A 17,436-nucleotide genomic window follows, 5' to 3' on the forward strand; every position below is an offset into this window, starting at 1 on the left:
CAGCGTGTGTGTGCATAATTGTAAAAGCCCTGTAGCATTTGTTCTTTCTCTGCAGTATGACTATAAATAAATGACATTTTTATACATATGTTAAAAGTTCTTCTTATTATAAAGCAAGAAGGGCTTTTAATGTTTTATGCACGTATGTGGATAGCCCATATGAGTATTAGGATGAATTAACAGGCAATGTAGTCTTCATATAATATCAGTCAAACTTCCTATCCTTACCAGTATAGATGTTTATCTTTTGAGTACAAAATAAGAAGAGGCACTGTGTACATGATGCAAACAGCCTCAAATGATTAATAAATCTCAGAGAGGTGAAATAGAAATAGTTATGCCTTGTTTATGGACTATACCAACACACATCGTATCATGGGCAATACCAAGTTTATGTTTCCAGAAAAATGTGTACTAACTTAGATCCTAAGTACAATGTTAAGTCCATTGCACATCTCTAAAAAGAATATTTCTCCATTCCCAGCTTAGAAGTAATTAAAGGCAATGCGGTTTACTCCCCCAGTGTTTGATGTTGCCAAGAGGTATGCAGGCTGGGAATGGAAACCTGATGTTTTGAACATGTTGTAGTAGACATCACACCCATTAATTATGCAGGAGCAAGTTGTAAGCAGGCAGTTGTAAGCAGGCAGATATTTCTATTTCAGCTTATCCTTAGTATAGAATGTACATTTTATCTTATTGCCTTGCCTTGCTTTAGCAGTTCTCCAGTTCATGATAATGGCCTCATTACTGTGTTTGGCTGGTGAATGTCTTACAGTACCCAAAGGTATGAATAAAATACATAGGATGTCACTGAAGTCATCTTAATTAGGATTATTAGACTTTTTTAGCAATCTTTTTTCTAGAAAATATTATGGACATTTCAAATCTATTATTTCCTTGAACAGTACATACAGTAACGGAATGGGTAGGCGGGACAACGGGGAAAAAACTCAGTGGGCCATGACCTTCATGTGCTCCACTGTCCTAGACCCGCTCCCCTGCCTGGACTAGCCTCTCTCCCCTGGCCAGACCTGATCACAGAGGAGGAGAGAAGTATGTGGAGGCTGGTCACTTCAGTTTGCATTTAGGTCCCTGAAAGTCGCATTCCTGGTGGACCCCAGATGCACTAGTTTGACCTTGAGTACACAGTTGCTTTCACTGTCATGTAAGCACTAATGTCATTTATTTTTGTCTGTGTCTAACAAACAAGGGCTATGGGCAAAAATTTGCCTAGGTAGGCCTACCAGGATATTGGGGCCCACCATCGGACCATTTATCAGAATTTTTTATTAGATTTTTCCATTTTGTAATTATGATTTTTCTGTGCCCATGGATTTTGGTCAAGGGCAGTGAACCTGGCCCCCACTCTTTGCTTTGGTAAACCTTTTGATAAACAAACTCTTTATATATTGCCTTCCTTATTATATTTAAGTTTATATAGAGAATGAAAGTTCACTGGAGAGCAATGTGTTCAGTTTCTTAAAGCAGTTTGCAGGTCCGAAACATGTTGTGCGATGCACCCTGAATAAAACTGCTTTAAGAAACTGAACACATTGCTCTCCAGTGAACTTTCGTTCTCTACATGATACACATATTCTGGAAATGGCAAAACCAGATCACTGTTTGATCGAGCAGCCAACAACTACATAAACGGTGTATAGCTTCAAGTACTTTGCTATTTTGGACATTATATTTAAGTTTATGTAAGCAATGAGAAAATCCAGCACTCACCGGATTTTGTGCAATCCAAATAGTAATTTTTCAAAAAGATCAATGTTTTGGTCTACATTGCAGACCTTTATTAAGATTATGTATATATATTTAAGTGGCTGCAGGGAGTTCCCCAATTAAATTGTTGCCTGTGGCTGGCTGGTAGCTTAAATTGTAACAAACAAACAGTTAAACTGTAACAAACATTGGAAGGGTCAGCATTAGAAATAGCCTTTTTATGTAGAATAAGGTAGAATAACGGCAGAAAATCTGGCATTCGTATGGTGATAAAAAACACACCTCTTGATAAAGTCGCCATTTATTTTACAAAGTTTTTTACACCTTTTTCCCAGCGAATTTTGTTTTAAATAGCATAATAAATAGTCCCCTAAATGTTTGTACAAAATGTATTTCTTTATTGGTAATAAATGTAAAAGATACTCAGTTGATTAGCACGTGAAAACAACTCCAGTAGCTGACCAGAAGATAAATATAGCATGTTTTGATGATCTGTGGAATGAGGCACACCTGGACTCAGCTCAGCCACTTGTGGATTCTGGAATTTACACATAATCTTGTCCCCAGAGGACCTGGCTGTTTTTCAGGCCAGTGATGAGTTCATATTGTTGAAAAACATACCATTATAAATAGGCCTCAAAAATGAATTTTTAGGATCATATATAATGATACAGAGTTTAAATGCCTGAGGATGCTGGGACAACACAGGAGGGCTGCAGGTTTGACAAAATAAAATCATATAATATTTAGTACACAATATATTTTGTCCTTTGTTCTCTAACAAAAACAAATGAGGCATGCTGAATTTTTGTGATTTCCAACCCCTCAATGATACCTTAGTGCCACACTTGATAAAGGGCAAGGAAGCCCGAAACATGTCGTGTACTGGTGGTCGGCATTGAATAAAGTAACCACAGCATTTATGCTTATTGAGTGCTCTCCTCATTTCTTGTATACTAAAAGCATAAATATCAGGAAAGTGGTGACCTGTAAGAGGAAAGTTGCACTAGTATCCTGCACTGAACAGGCAGAGCGTTTTTGGACATCTTCAGTATTATAGATACCTTAGTGTGTTTATGGGCCCCTTATGAATTTGCCTGAAAGCTCAGTTGGTGGGGCAATGATATAAAACATTTTCAGTAAAGTGTTACATAACATGTCCTTGCTATAAACAGTTAACACTGAGCCCTTCAAGAGACAGTGCATTTTGGCCCTACTGTGCCATGTGTCAGTAGAAAAAACATGGCATGGTATAGATAAGAATTTACAGTGCTGGGGCAATACTACTTTTCAGCCACCTCCTTAGATACTACATTTCAGAAATTCCTAGTATTTCTTGATTTGTGTAGTTTTCAGGTTGTTTTGTGATTTTTTTAAATGGCTATTTTTTTTTAAATAAATAGCTGTTTTTTTTAACTGCCATAGAAATAAAAGGGCTGCTATTCTTTTTGAGTGTGAAGCAAACAGCATTTAAAAACACAGATAAACCAGTGATAGGTGGAAAAGCACATATTTAGTTAATAATCAACTGCAAATGTATGCCGTTCAATAAAAAAATATTAACTTTTATATTACAAACACCCAGTAAAGAATGTTTGACACTATGCTCAGAAATAGGCAGGTCAAAAAGGGTAGCAACCATATTGATTATTGTTGCTTGCACACTAGACTGTGATAGTTATACAAGGTGAATTTCTTAGAAGAAAATCTATACGTTTCTTCTAATTCTAGGAAGATAGAATGGGATACCATTGTCCAGAATGCTCAGAATTTTGGGAAGGTCATCTTCCAGAGTTCATTTTAAAGAAATAATTCAAATTTTAGAAACTGATTTCCTTTTTTTTCTTTCTAATAAAAAAAACGTAGCTTGTAGTTTAGTGTTGATGTGTGTGTGTTTCTTAATCACCACCTATGTGGTCATGAAAGCTCAGTAAGGATTTTTATTATCCACATGGGAGTTGGTCTAGAAATGTTTACTTTCCTCTTGCAGAGGAGAGATTGCCTTTAGGTAAAGGGTAGGAAGAAGATTTTATTATAGGGCAGTAAGTTGCTGCATTTGATGGCACAAAGTGCTTATCTAGAGCATAGAACCAATGGCAAGAAGAGTTGGAGTTTTAAAGGTCATTTTACAAGTTGTGATTCTCTTATTTCTATCTAGTAAAAGAGCCTTCAGTTCATTTTGTCCAAGTTCCAGGATTGTTAAATAAATGACTAGTGTTTGGTTAAACAATGCACATTCTTCTTAAAATGATGTTAAGCAGTGAAAAATGTATACAGAGTATTACAACAAAGTAGATGTGGAATGGCGCTTACCATTCATAGGACAGCAGTTAATTACATCCTCACACTTTGACCCCAAAGAACCTGAGACTCATCACTGCATTACAGATATCAGGCAGCACATTTTTCCTTTTATTAATATTTTGGACTTCTTCCACAGTTTCGGAATGAACGCATTTGTTGTGTAGTTGTCACGTAATGCCATCATCCCCAGGGTAAGCCTCTGTATTCTAGTCTATATTCTGCTGCCTATAGCAGCCACCTTGAGCATTAGCTCAAACCCTCAACAACTTAGGGGCAGCCATTACTTAGTTGAAGAGGATTCCAGAAGTGAGTGAAAGAGTGGAGGGGAGGGGGTGGCTGCAGGTATTGTGTAGGCTGAAGAGGAGTTATCCAGTACCAGAACAGATACATCAGCACTAAGTTGAATTGCAGTGTCTACATTGTGTTGGTACAGACAAAAGTCAGGGCAGGTAGAATAGAACTAAAACACACTAGAAATGCACAAAAACTATTAAAGGCCTTGTATGTACAGTTTTCTTTCCTGCCATACTATATAACTTGGAGTTATTATACTGTGCAGAATGACAATATAGCAGCAGCTCAATAGTATACCCAACGCTATGCTTATCTTTAAAATAAATGGCAGATTTCAACAGTGTGTATGTGTATATAGATATATATATAATATGTCCAAAAGTACCTGCACTCCAACCACTTCGATATTTTCATGGGTGCTTGGTCAAAGTAGCATTGTACATTAATCGAAGGATGGACCAGCACTCCAGTTCAATTAAACAACTGTGTTTTTATTCAAATATCATTGTGCATCCAACGTTTCGGCCCGCATTTGGGCCTTTATCAAGGATAAAGGCCCCAATGCGGGCCGAAACGTTGGATGCACAGTGATATTTGAATAAAAACACGGTTGTTTAATAGATATATATAGATATATATATCATTTTGATATTGCATTATATTACATTATACATCCTTATAATTTCCAGATGCTCACAACTGTAGCACGCACACTTAGAGGAGCGAGGTCAATCACTTGGAGAAGTCTCTCCACCACCAGCCCTGTGTCTGCATCACTGGATCGCGGTTATGGTAAGTGCACTGCTACAGTGTATTTAAATGAATAATAAGTAATGTCTTCATCGCAGCTAGGACCAAAGAGCCACAGGATGAGCGCACTGCCATATCTAAGACATATTGATACAGTATTTTATTTAAAATACATTGCAGTTTATGGTTGGTATGCAATTTGCTACTAAAACAGACAGTAAAACAGTTAGCTACAATTTAAGCAGAATACCCTTGTAATTCCTAGGCCAGAATAAGAAAATAGATGACCTTGGTCAATGAAGAATCTTGAACTAAAGAATTATTGGTGACCCGGAGCAAAGGCCCACTTTACCATACCCTAAAATGTACCCTAATCTAATCTTCTGATATGGATGTGAATTAAGTATGGGCACATTCAGGAGTAAGATAAACTTGTACCCATTGCTATATTACTATTAGTGATGGGCGAATTTATTCGCCAGGCGCAAATTCGCGGCGAATAAATTCGCGAAACGCCCGCGAAAATTTGCGTCAAAAAATTCGCCGGCGTCAATATTTTTTTTCCGAAAAAACGGACGCCGGCGCCAAAAATGAGACGCCGGCGCCGTTTCCGAATTACTGCCCTGCATTGTTAAAACCAAGCTGCTGTGTAGCAGACTGGGGGCAGCCATTCCAGCACTGGATACACAGTAGATAACAGATAAGCTATCCAGAATCCCATTGTATACTACAGAACGTATGTTATCTGCTGTGTATCCTGTGCCTTCTCTTTTTGTTTGCTCCCTTGGCTACACAGCAGCTTGTTTATATAAACTATATTAGTCTTTCTGAAGCAAACACACCTGTTTCACCACTGCAGAGCAACAGTACTCTTTATTTTCATTACTTTAAAACAGTTTCATTTTTTGGTGTTACTGTTCCATTAAAGGACAAAGTAAATTGGGTTCAATACACTCAAGATTAGTTGAAATTGCAAGTTTTTCTTGTCGGTGCTAACTTCCAGTGAAAATCGACAGGAATAGGGGAAAACAGAAGATGCACTCAACCGGTAAAACGTTTCTGGCGGGAAGCCCCAGAAACGTTTGATTTGTCCACACCAATAAAGCATTGGAGGTACCTTGAGTACACCGTTTTGAACCGGTTGAGTGCATCTTCTTTTTTCCCCTATTCCGTTCCATTAAAGGACCACCAACACCAAAAAATAAAAGCATTTTAAAGTAAGTAAAATATAATTTAGTGTTGCCCTGCATTGGTACAAGGTACACTATGGGGCCCATTTACTTAGCTCGAGTGAAGGAATAGAAGAAAAAAAAACTTCGAATTTCAAATGGTCGAATTTGGCTACTTCGACCTTTGACTACGACTTTGACTTCGAATCGAACGATTCGAACTAAAAATCGTTCGACTATTCGACCATTTGATAGTCAACGTACTGTCTCTTTAAAAAATACTTCGACCCCCTACTTCGGCAAGTAAAACCTACCGAGGCCAATGTTAGCCTATGGGGAAGGTCCCGATAGGCTTCCTAACAATTTTCTGAGCGAAGGAAAATCCTTGGATCGATGGATTAAAATCCTTGAATCGTTCGAATCGAAGGATTTAATCATTCGATCAATCGATTTTTCCTTTGATCGTTCGATCTTAGGAATTGCGGTAAATCCTTCGACTTCGATATTCGAAGTATTTACATTCGGCAGTCGAATATCGAGGGTTAATTAACCCTCGATATTCGACCCTATGTAAATTTGCCCCTATGTGTTTGCTTTATATAGACTACGATATTTTATATAAATAGGCTACTGTGTAGCCATATGGGCAGCCATTTAGGCTGAAAAGGGAGAAAACGCACAGGTGAGTTAGCAGATAACATATATCAGCTCTGTAATAGAATACAGTGGTATTCTGAAAAATGCATCTGTTATCTGTGATGTAACCAGAGACTTGAATGGCTGCCCCAATTTTTACACAGCACCTTGTTTCTAGAAACTATAATAGTCTTTTTGAAGCAAACACACCACTTTTACCAGTGCAGGGAAACAGTACATTATATTTTAATTACTTCAAAGCACTTTTGGCGTTACAGTTCCTTTAAGACATAGACATAGAGAGTCAGACCTGCAATACTTTTTACAACATTTTTTACTGTTGCTTATCTTTCAAGTTTTATGATACAGGATAGGACTAGACTGGAAGACCTCTATAAAGCAATAACAGGCACACAAAAATACCTGAAGGTCATATTTCCCAAAAGCTAGGTGATGCAATACTCTGCAGTGGCCCAGAGCAGCAGTTGTTCAGTTCCAAATGTGTTAGGATTAAATGGCTCAGTGGTATTTTGAGATCCCTGATGGACAAATTGTCATTTAGTGTAACGGCCCAAAAATTGTCACAGATAGCTATAACCATAACTCTCCTATACTAGCCTATAAGGAGAGAAAGAAACCCAAAGTTGATTTTGTGGTATATATAAAGGTAGAAATTCCTTTTTAATATGTAGGATTTCTTTTGCATGTACAGGTATGGGATCTGTTATCCAGAAACCCATTATCCAGAAGGCTCAGAATTGAGGGAAGGCTGTCTCCAATAGACTTCATTTTATCCAAATAATCCAAGATTTTAAAAATGATTTAAAAATGATAATTAAATAGTACCTTGTACTTGATCCAAACTAAGATATACAGTAATTAATCCTTATTGGGTTTATTTAATATTTACATTATTTCTAGCAGACTTAAGGTATGAAGATCCAAATTACAGAAAGATCCATTATCTGGAACACCCAAAGTCCTGAACATTCTGGATAACAGGTCCCATACCTTTTTTTATAGGAGACTATAAAAAAAACATTTTTTTAGAATGTTAGAATCAGAACATTATATGTGTGCATGGAATAACCCAGCTCTGTGGCAATTGCAAATCCACTAAGTTGCTATTGCAATTGTTGTCTAGGCAAATTGTCAGTTGAATTTTGCTTATATAAGCAGAATGGCAGTTGAATATTGTATAGATATGACATTACAGATATATCCCCTTTAATTTTTTTCTAATGCTGTTTCGTTTATATATTCACCAGTGCTGTGGCTATAAAAATTTGAGTTAAAAAAACAATAAATGCAAACAAAATAGAAAACGTTGTTGTGTTGCGGAGTCCAGTCCCCTTAATTAACCTCTAGGGGGCATATTTATCAATGTTTGAGTTTCGAATTTGAAAAACTTCGAAATTCGAATTCAAAAAGACCAACCGAAATTATGTAGAAGTTTTTTTTTGGCCGAATAGGTCCGTTTTCGATCGAGTAAGTCCACCAATTGACTCCAAAGGTCCCCCATAGGCAGCAATTCAGTAGGTTTTAGATGGTGAATGGTGGAAGTCAAATTTTTAAAGAGACAGTACGGGGCAGGTTTACTAAGCTCGAGGGAATAATTTGAATTGGGTTCTTCGACCATTCGAAGTAAAAATCTTTCGACTATTCGACCATTCGATAGTCGAAGTACTGTCTCTTTAAAAAATACTTCGACTTCATACTTCGCCACTTTAAACCTACCGAGGTTCAATGTTAGCCTATGGGGACCTTCCCCAGCACTTTTCTACGGTTTTTTTTGATCGAATAAAAATCGTTTGATCGATAGATTAAAATCGTTCGAATCATTTGTTTCGAATGATTTTATCGTTCGATCGAACTATTTTTATTCGATCGTTCCATCAAAGTATTATATTCGATATTCAAATTTGAAGGATTTTACTTCGAGGGTTTTTTAACCCTCGAAATTCGACCCTTAATAAATCTGCCCCCCACATGATAAATTTTGATATTTACATTTTTTAATTTTTTTCAAATTCAAATCGAATTTGGACTATTCCCTAGTCGAAGTATACTAAAAATAGCTTGAAATTCAAATTTTTTGAATTCGAAAATTCACCTTGACCTTTTGATAAATCTGCCCCTCGGTGTTCTCATAATATAATTTGTTGTATACTTGTAAATAACATTCCTACAATTCTATACAAGTGTTCACTGAGTACTTGGATGAGCAGAGTCTTATGTGGATAGTGTAAAACTAACAAATCTAAAACAAATGTCAGAAAATCATTTCTAAAATATCTTTCTGCTCCGCTGGGCTCATTACATAGGTAGGGGTCAGTTGACATAGGTGCTAAATAACACGGTTGTATTGGCCAATAGAATGCACTCAGCAATTTACTGCTAATTAGAAAATTAAAGCAAAGATCTGATTGGTTGCTGTACGTACATTTCTGAAAATCAGTTCTGTTTTTTTAGGATACTTGTTGATGTCACATCTTGTTTGTTAAACTTTTACCAGTGACTGGCTTTATTCTCTTGCAGATATAACTACCAACAAACCTATTGATTTTAGCAAGCCAATGTACTGTGAACGCAGAGAATACCCTCTGCCAGATGTACCCTATGTATCTGACCTGACTCCTCAGCAGAAGGCTTTAAAGCAGAAGGAAAACGGACCCTGGAACCAGCTTACAAAGGAGGAGAAGCTTGCCTGTATGTTAGTCTTATTGTTTTATTAAATAACAGAGTCATTATACGGTAATTCTATCATCATGAAATCAATCATATGTGTAATTCATTATCTTAGGACACAGGGCCTAGCGTAGGGGACAGGAAGAATTTCTCCATTGGATTTTGTCACAAATTTGCTGGTTGCTAAAGTCTAAGAATCCTGTACTTTTGTAGGGAGCAATGCGCCACCAATTAGGAATTTAACTGCATTTAACTATTGGATCGCATAGGTTGTTTGATAAAGGTAATAGAACACACAGGTGAATGCCCAGCCACACATTTTTTATCTGTTTGGTTTATGATATACAAATGTATACACTATAGCAAAAAAGGGAAAGTTGTGGTCACCATTACATTTTAAACAGGGGTGCAATAAGGTTGTGACCACAACAAACAAAGACAAAAGGTCCTCTACACTCTACCCATTATAACCCATTATTAAAATTAGTTAGATTCTTAATAAATCAGTTGTAAATTGAGTGTAGGATTGGCGACACCATGAATGACTTTGACGTAGTTGGCCAGCTTGAATATTTGGCAATATACCGGTATGAACAAACACATTTGTTTAAAGAGGAGGGCATTTTTAGTAGCTTAAAGGAATTGTTCGGTACAAAAATAAAAACTGGGTAAATGAATAGGCTGTGCAAAATAACTAATGTTTTTAATATAGTTAATTAGATAAAAATGTAATGTATAAAGGCTGGAGTGACTGTATATCTAACATAATAGCATAATAGCAAAGAAACATTTTTATTTTTACACTGAACGGTTCCTTTAAAGCACAAAATGTCTTTAATATATTGTTAATTTGTTGATTGTAGAGGACTAGGGATGTGCGTATTTATTAGCAAGCCATGAATTTGCAGGGAATTTCCGAGTATCGCCGCCAAATAAATTTATTTTTGTTGCCGGCGTCAATTTTTAGCCCGTGAATTGACGCCGGCTTGAAAAGTCGTGTTTGCTATAGAGGACCTTTTGTCTTTTTCAATACAAATGTACTCATACATGGGTAGTATCCATAGTGAAATTCTATTTAGAAGTTCAGCAGGCTTTTGTGGGCACTTTTTAAAATATGTCAAAGCAAGCATTTTGAATCTGATAAAGCCTTGACTGAGGGGCTAAGATTAAAGACCAGTTTGAACACTTTTTTGTTCCCTGGGTATTCTTGGAAATACATAATACTGTTATCACCTAGAGGGACTTCAACTAAAAGATGGCCCTCCAAAGGATGGGGGGGGGCTTGACCCCCAAAAAAACACTCCCAGGTCTTTGATGCAGCTGGAATAACTGGAGAGTCTTAAGCTGGCTTTTTCTGCATAATATAGTTTGTCAGATGTCGATGGTAAATAATTGTAAACTTTGTTTTCGTTGTTTTCTCTTGCAGTATATCACATCAGCTTTAACCAGTCCTATGCAGAAATGCATTCAGGTTCAAAGTCAGAATGGAAAACCATCGTCGGAGCTGTGCTGTACTTCTTGGCCTTTGGTGGACTATATCTCTGGTGGCACCGTATATATGGTATGTTCTCTTTTTTGTCTTATTATTTATTTAAAGTGATAGCTTTATGCACTTTCTAGTCACTATTTTTGCATGTACTGGTTTATATTCTGATAACCATGTGCTCATTGATATCTCTATCTATCTATATATCTATATATATATCCAAGGAGTCGTATCGGCACTCACGACAAAAAGTGATTAATCACCTGGGTGCAAGTACTATAGCATATTTGAACATTCAATTTGCCAAAAATACCGCACTCACAGGGCTTAAAAAATCTATAGTTTATTTCAAGAAAAAAGACCTTTCAGCTGTAACAACAGCCTTTCTCAAAGTGTTTGTGTGCTGTTAAGTGCAAACTCAAAAATTTGGCGGGAACTGCCATGTTGACACCTCCCCCATAGTGACATCATTGGAAACAAAGTGATGTGTGTAAGAAAGTGCTGTGTATATAAAACTGTGACTTGTGCTCTATTAGACAGTGACTTGTGCTTTTAAAGACCACATACATCCAATAAATCCATGAACAACAATTAAAAAACAATTCATCATACCACTCTCATTGTAAATACTCGCAACCAAAGCAACCCCCTTGTGTGCCTCTATGTTTCTTTAACATTACCATGATCAGCATGAACCAAATGCAGAGAGCACTTCACAAAATCAGATTTAAAAGGTAAGTATTTGGGATACAATATAGCATGTTACTTTATACTGCAATACTTCCGACCTATAACCAGCAATTTTAGCAAATCTAACTGCAATGTACCACTTAAGTTTATCATAGCTGCTATATTCAGTCACTTAGGGGTCCGTTTACTAAAGTGCGGTAAATCTGACTTTAAGTTTCCGCATGTTATCGCTGAGAATATTTTTACGCCAGAATATTCGCAGCGACTAAGTTTACTAAACAGCGATGCGCTCAGAAGTCATTGCGATCACTTGCGGTAACTACGTTAAGGAACCAGCTTACGTTAGCGGTAATTTTAGCGAGTTGCGAATTTTCTGGCGAAAAATTACGTTTTTGCGAATATTTATGCTATAAAATAGTCTTGTTTTATGGCGGTTATTATGGCAATTTTTACTGTGACATTTATGGCCAGAAATGCATCTTCAAAACTTATAAACTTTATTGACTGATGATTATACCATCCAACAACATCACCAGAGTAATACCAATCAAACATGTCTGCATCATATAAACTCTTCTGCCAATAGAATCATAGGAAATGATACCAGTCAATCTCTTTGCTTCATAGAAATGCACAGTTTAATGTAGCCAATCCCAATGAAACCAAAAAGTGTAGAGGCTGACGAATCCTTGGACTGTGATGCCACTGCCAATAATACGACTCTGAGCTGAAACTGCTGCTGTTGCAACAGATAGAAGCAGAAGCCAAAACATCCTGTCAGCAATAGCTACAGATCTCTCTCCTGTCAGCAAAGAATGATGGGTAAAAAAAAAACATTATTATGGGATATTTCCTGCCCCTTGAGAATTTTCTGGCAGAAAAAATACTTTTACGCCACTTCATATGTGGCGGTAAAAGTTTGCGAATATTCTGGCGTTAATTTTGTCTTTAGCACATTTCGCTGTTTAGTAAACCATGCGTTAATGTGTACGTAGCGTTATTTTCAGCAAATGCGATAACTGGCGAACAATTATTCTTGCGCAAGAAAATTCGCAAATTTATATTTACCGCAGGTTAGTAAACTGGCGATAACATATTTGGCGAAAATTCTGTCTATATATTGTGCGAATATTTTTAACGCACTTTAGTAAACGGACCCCTTAATATCAAAATAACTAAGCTACCAACCATGTAAATTAGAGAGATCTATCAGCCAATGTAAACTGCACAGACTCCCCGCTGTGTGGAGAATTGTTAACGGTCCGCAGTGTCGGACTGGCCCCCCGGGATACCAGGAAAACTTCCGGTGGGCCCAGGTGTCAGTGGGCCTCTTGCTGCTGGCTTGTTTCATGGTCATTCCCTATTTATGAGAAAAAAAGGCTTAATAATGGAAAAATAGAGTATATTATGTACAGACTAGGAGAATAAAGAGGTTGAGTGATGAGAGGAGGTATAATAGTTTGGAAAGTGGGCCCTCAGCCTAAGGTCTCTGGTGGGCCCCTGGCATCCCAGTCCAACACTGACGGTCCGGTGTAGCTCTTGAAAACTGGCCCTCCCATAATCTGCCACTGTCGTTCCTCCTAGAGCCATTATAACATAAACTCCTACCACTTAATAAACTTTCCCTAACTTGGAGCCTGATACTGTCCAGACCCACTCATGTACCCACCTCCCCGCAAGGAGGGATCCAGGAAGAGAGCCCTGAGCACGTGTTCTCCCTTTTAAACTTTGAAACACCTACTGGACAAACCTTAAACTACAATGGATTTGGAAAAGGAACATAGCTGCCTAGTTGAATTAAAGGACCAAATACAGGGGAAACATACTTGTTATATTTTTATTCTAAAGAAGCAGGATCTCTTTAAGCTGCAAGGTTTCAGATCAAGATTACTGAACTGGGACAGTATGTATAGCAAAGTTTGAGATACAATTGGTTCATTCTAATTCACTGAATTGTTCAATAGTCATTGAAATGGAAAACGGCCCAGTAAAATAAAGCACACAAAATTAAGATACCATTTGTGACCACATGATGGCATGACAGATTGTATATTTTAAGTAGGAGGCCATTGACTTCAAATTTAACTCTGCCCTCTCCAAAGTGTTTGAGAGGAATCAAACATATTAAACAGAAATTTGTTCTTTCCGTTTTAATCCAAAAGAGTTTTTAGGAAAAAACAAATGTGAAGCTTAATAAATGAAAGAAACATTTTTACACTGATGTATGTCTGATGTGTTTGGCAGTTTCTAAACCCTGATGTTTTTATGTTTTCAGTCCTAGTTGGCCTAGTTTCATTTTAAATGAAAACTAGCTTATTTACCCCTTTGCATCTGGGTGCATTAGATCTTGCAGTGCTGTGTTACCAAGAATGCAACATCACCCTTGATGAAACTGCATGGTGACATGTATGACAGCATTAAAACAGGCCAGTACTGAATGCTACATTGTAGAGCTCATTAGAATGCACTGTTTCTAGATTTTACACCACGCTTCATTGAAGTCATCTTAAACCTTTTTATGGACCAGGAACTGTTTAATTATAGATGTCAACTTGAAAATCACATTTTAAGGGAATCTAGGAGGCTTTTAAAGATACACATTATATCAGGTTCTGACTGTAAATCCAGCTTGCTTGCTGTAATTACATTATTCTCACTTTCGATTTAAGCAACCAAAATACATTTTTAGAGAAATAGAGTCAACTTCCTGTGCATTAGAATTGTGTTCTATTATTATAATAATATTGTGTTCCCTGTATATAAGATATTAGATATGCTTACTTAAAATTCATCAGAATTTTAATAACTCTCTTTTCACTTTTATAGAATTTGTAGGGGCATATTTATCAAATCTTAAAAAAAAAAAAAAAAACAGAGAAGCACACTAGACTGTCATAGCCCTAAAGCCATGTCATGTGTAGCATTTCACCTCCGCCAGTGAAGAAAAATTTCACATTTCACGATCTGCTCTGATCGGCACCTTGTTCAGTAAGTACAGATCAGCACCCATCCTGTAAGTACCTGTAAGAACTAATACAGGGTGGGTTTCAACTCAATAAATTGGATGCAATCGGATTGAGATTTTCTGCACCCGCAGTATAAAAAAAGTTGTAATTTGCTTTTATGACAAGATATATTTGAATATAAGGCTATCCACTGTCTCACAGGTGACCAAACATCCAAAAATACCTTGTCATCCAGAAGAAAGAGAAACTATTTTAAAGAGGTGATCTCTCTCGGGCAACATTCTTACATCTTTCAGTGCCTGAAATGGAGAAGGAAAGCCAGAACTGTGTGTGTGGGTGGATGCCAAAATGTTAGCTACCTCCAGTGATTATAAGGGCAAGGACATAAAAAGCCTTGGCTCCACTGCTCTCAGCTTGTACCCTAATCTTGCCCTAATCACTTACTTGAGACTCCTAATGGTGCTCCTGGCATTTGGTTTCAGGTAATAACTACGAGGTGTCTTACATTTTGTCACCCCTTCAGTGATTATGCCTTTTCTTCTCTTTTATGAAACTGTGCCTATTATAATTTGACCTTTTTCTACCCACTCATAAGCCCCACCACCATAAAACCCAGCATCCATACATACATACATACACACACTGAGCCCTCCATACACTCACATAAACTCTATATACTCATCCACTAACTATAGATTTTAGTATCACAATAGCCTTGGATATTATGCTTGTCCAATAAATCATCCAAGCCACTCTTAAAGGCATAAAAAGAATCGACCATCACAACATCATCCGGGAGAGCATTCCACAACCTCACTGCCCTCACAAATACCATGTTCCAGGCCAACATTCCTTAATTTAACCAGTAACCTTCTGAGTGGCACTGTATCAAAAGCTTCAGCAAAGTCTAAGTAAATCACATCCACTGCCATCCCAGAATTGAGGTCCCTGCTCACCTTCTTATAAAAGGAAATTAAATTAGTCTGGCAAGATCTATTAAGCATAAAACCATGCTGGCACAAACTCATAGTATTATAATTTGCAATGAAGTTGAATATCTTATCAGACTAACAGTTTATATAGTTTTGAGGCTGTAAACGTGATCCTTTTTTGAATGGCAGCACCACATTAGCAATCCGCCTATCTCTAGGTACCGTGCCAGACCTCAATGAATGTTGTGGTGTGCTACAGTGTACCTTGAACTTCCAAACTTAAAGCCTGCAGGCATGGAACCAGAAAAAATGAAATAGTAATTTCTTAAATGGTAGGAAATACACAACTTTTATTTAATTGCATATCAAAAAACAATTATGCATAACACATTCAGTGCACTTTCACACTTAGTACATAGTAAAGAATCGTGCAATGTCGACTGGTGTGTCTGGTGCACACCGGGAATGCCACTTTTAGGGCCCTCTTTGTAAACTGAAGGGCCTCTTTCCAGTGACCAACCTTGCATCGATCTCAGCTTCCCCCCTCCGTGCGCGGCAGGGCATACTTCCCCCGTCCTCTGTGATCACGTCCGGCTCAGGAAAAGGAGAGGGGATGGTCCAGGTGGGAAAGCAGGTCTAGGTCGGCCCAGGTGTCCCATTGGCCCAGTCTTACGCTTGTAATTATACTGTAGTCTTGTTGATTACACCAAAAACATAGGTTACATTATTAGACCAGTAACACCAAGTGTAAATAAGGAGTAGTAGTAAGTGTATACCTGCAAAGATAGGCACCTACCTTCAATCTATTGAAGAATGTCAGCAAAACAACAATACATTTTGCTCTGGAGAAAGGATTGTGGGACAGCCTGGTGACAAGGATATCAGCCACTGTTAGCAAGGACAGGCATTTTTGCTATCCTCCATACCTCTTGTTGCATGTAAACTGGTTGGCACAAAATGTACTGTAACCAGTAGTTTCAGACAGGTGATGTCACAGTGGAATTTTTTGTCTAGTGGGGGGCTCAGTCTCCTTTGAATCTCAGTCCCCACATAGCAACCAGCCAGATCAACACATCCAGCAGCTTCCAAATGATACCCAGCAGTCAGTACATGTAGCAGTCACATTGGAGCAGATTTACTAAAGGGCGAAATGGTCGTCGTTAGCGAAAATTTGCTCAGGCAAATGATCGTTACTCTGCAAATTCACTACGCTGCGAATTTTACAGAACGTTACCTCTATCGAGTTTCCTTCGCCACTTTAGACCAGGTGAACTGATAAGATGGAGCTACGTCCTCCTCAATCTTATGTCAGTGACATCATATCCTGTATGCTGAAAAGCTATGAAAGTTGTGAAAAACGCTAACGTTGTTTAATTTTTTATTGCCTTCAGAAGTCTGATCTATTAAGATTTTTGAGGGGCATGCCACATTTGGTTTAGGGTGGGCTCGTGTCTAGGGCATTAGAAGATCTCTTTTGTTTTTATTATAGTTCCTTGGACATTTGTTATAATAAGTGGCCACTTCAAATGCTCGCGCTGATGAATGATAGCAAAACTTCACTAACGTTTGACTGCCCAAACGCAACTTCGCCTTTTAGTGAATTAGAGTAGTGGTAGCAAATTTTGGTCTGGCGAAGTGGCGTGAAGTGTGGTGGATTGTTCGATGGTGAAAATTCGCCCTTTCGTTAATTTGCCCCTTTGTGTCTGATTCTTTACTTTGGATTCACTTTTGCTGTTTGTACCAATTGCTTGTAATAGATCTAGTGGGAAACCTGCCAGACTGATATTGCC

General features: G+C 37.8%; 1 protein-coding gene across 2 annotated transcripts in view; it reads left to right on the plus strand.

Moving 5' to 3' along the window:
- Nucleotides 1–17,436, plus strand: part of LOC108720086 — a 41,882-nt gene that overhangs the window by 12,619 nt on the left and 11,827 nt on the right. For both annotated transcript variants that reach the window (XM_041567664.1, XM_018269465.2), the window contains exons 2-4: nt 5,019–5,121; nt 9,423–9,593; nt 10,999–11,133. In XM_041567664.1, the coding sequence (XP_041423598.1) occupies nt 5,019–5,121; nt 9,423–9,593; nt 10,999–11,133 (409 nt within the window). The remainder of the gene's footprint in view (nt 1–5,018; nt 5,122–9,422; nt 9,594–10,998; nt 11,134–17,436) is intronic.

The sequence above is a fragment of the Xenopus laevis genome, chromosome 6S (genome assembly GCF_017654675.1).
Source record: "Xenopus laevis strain J_2021 chromosome 6S, Xenopus_laevis_v10.1, whole genome shotgun sequence".
NCBI lineage: Eukaryota > Metazoa > Chordata > Amphibia > Anura > Pipidae > Xenopus > Xenopus laevis.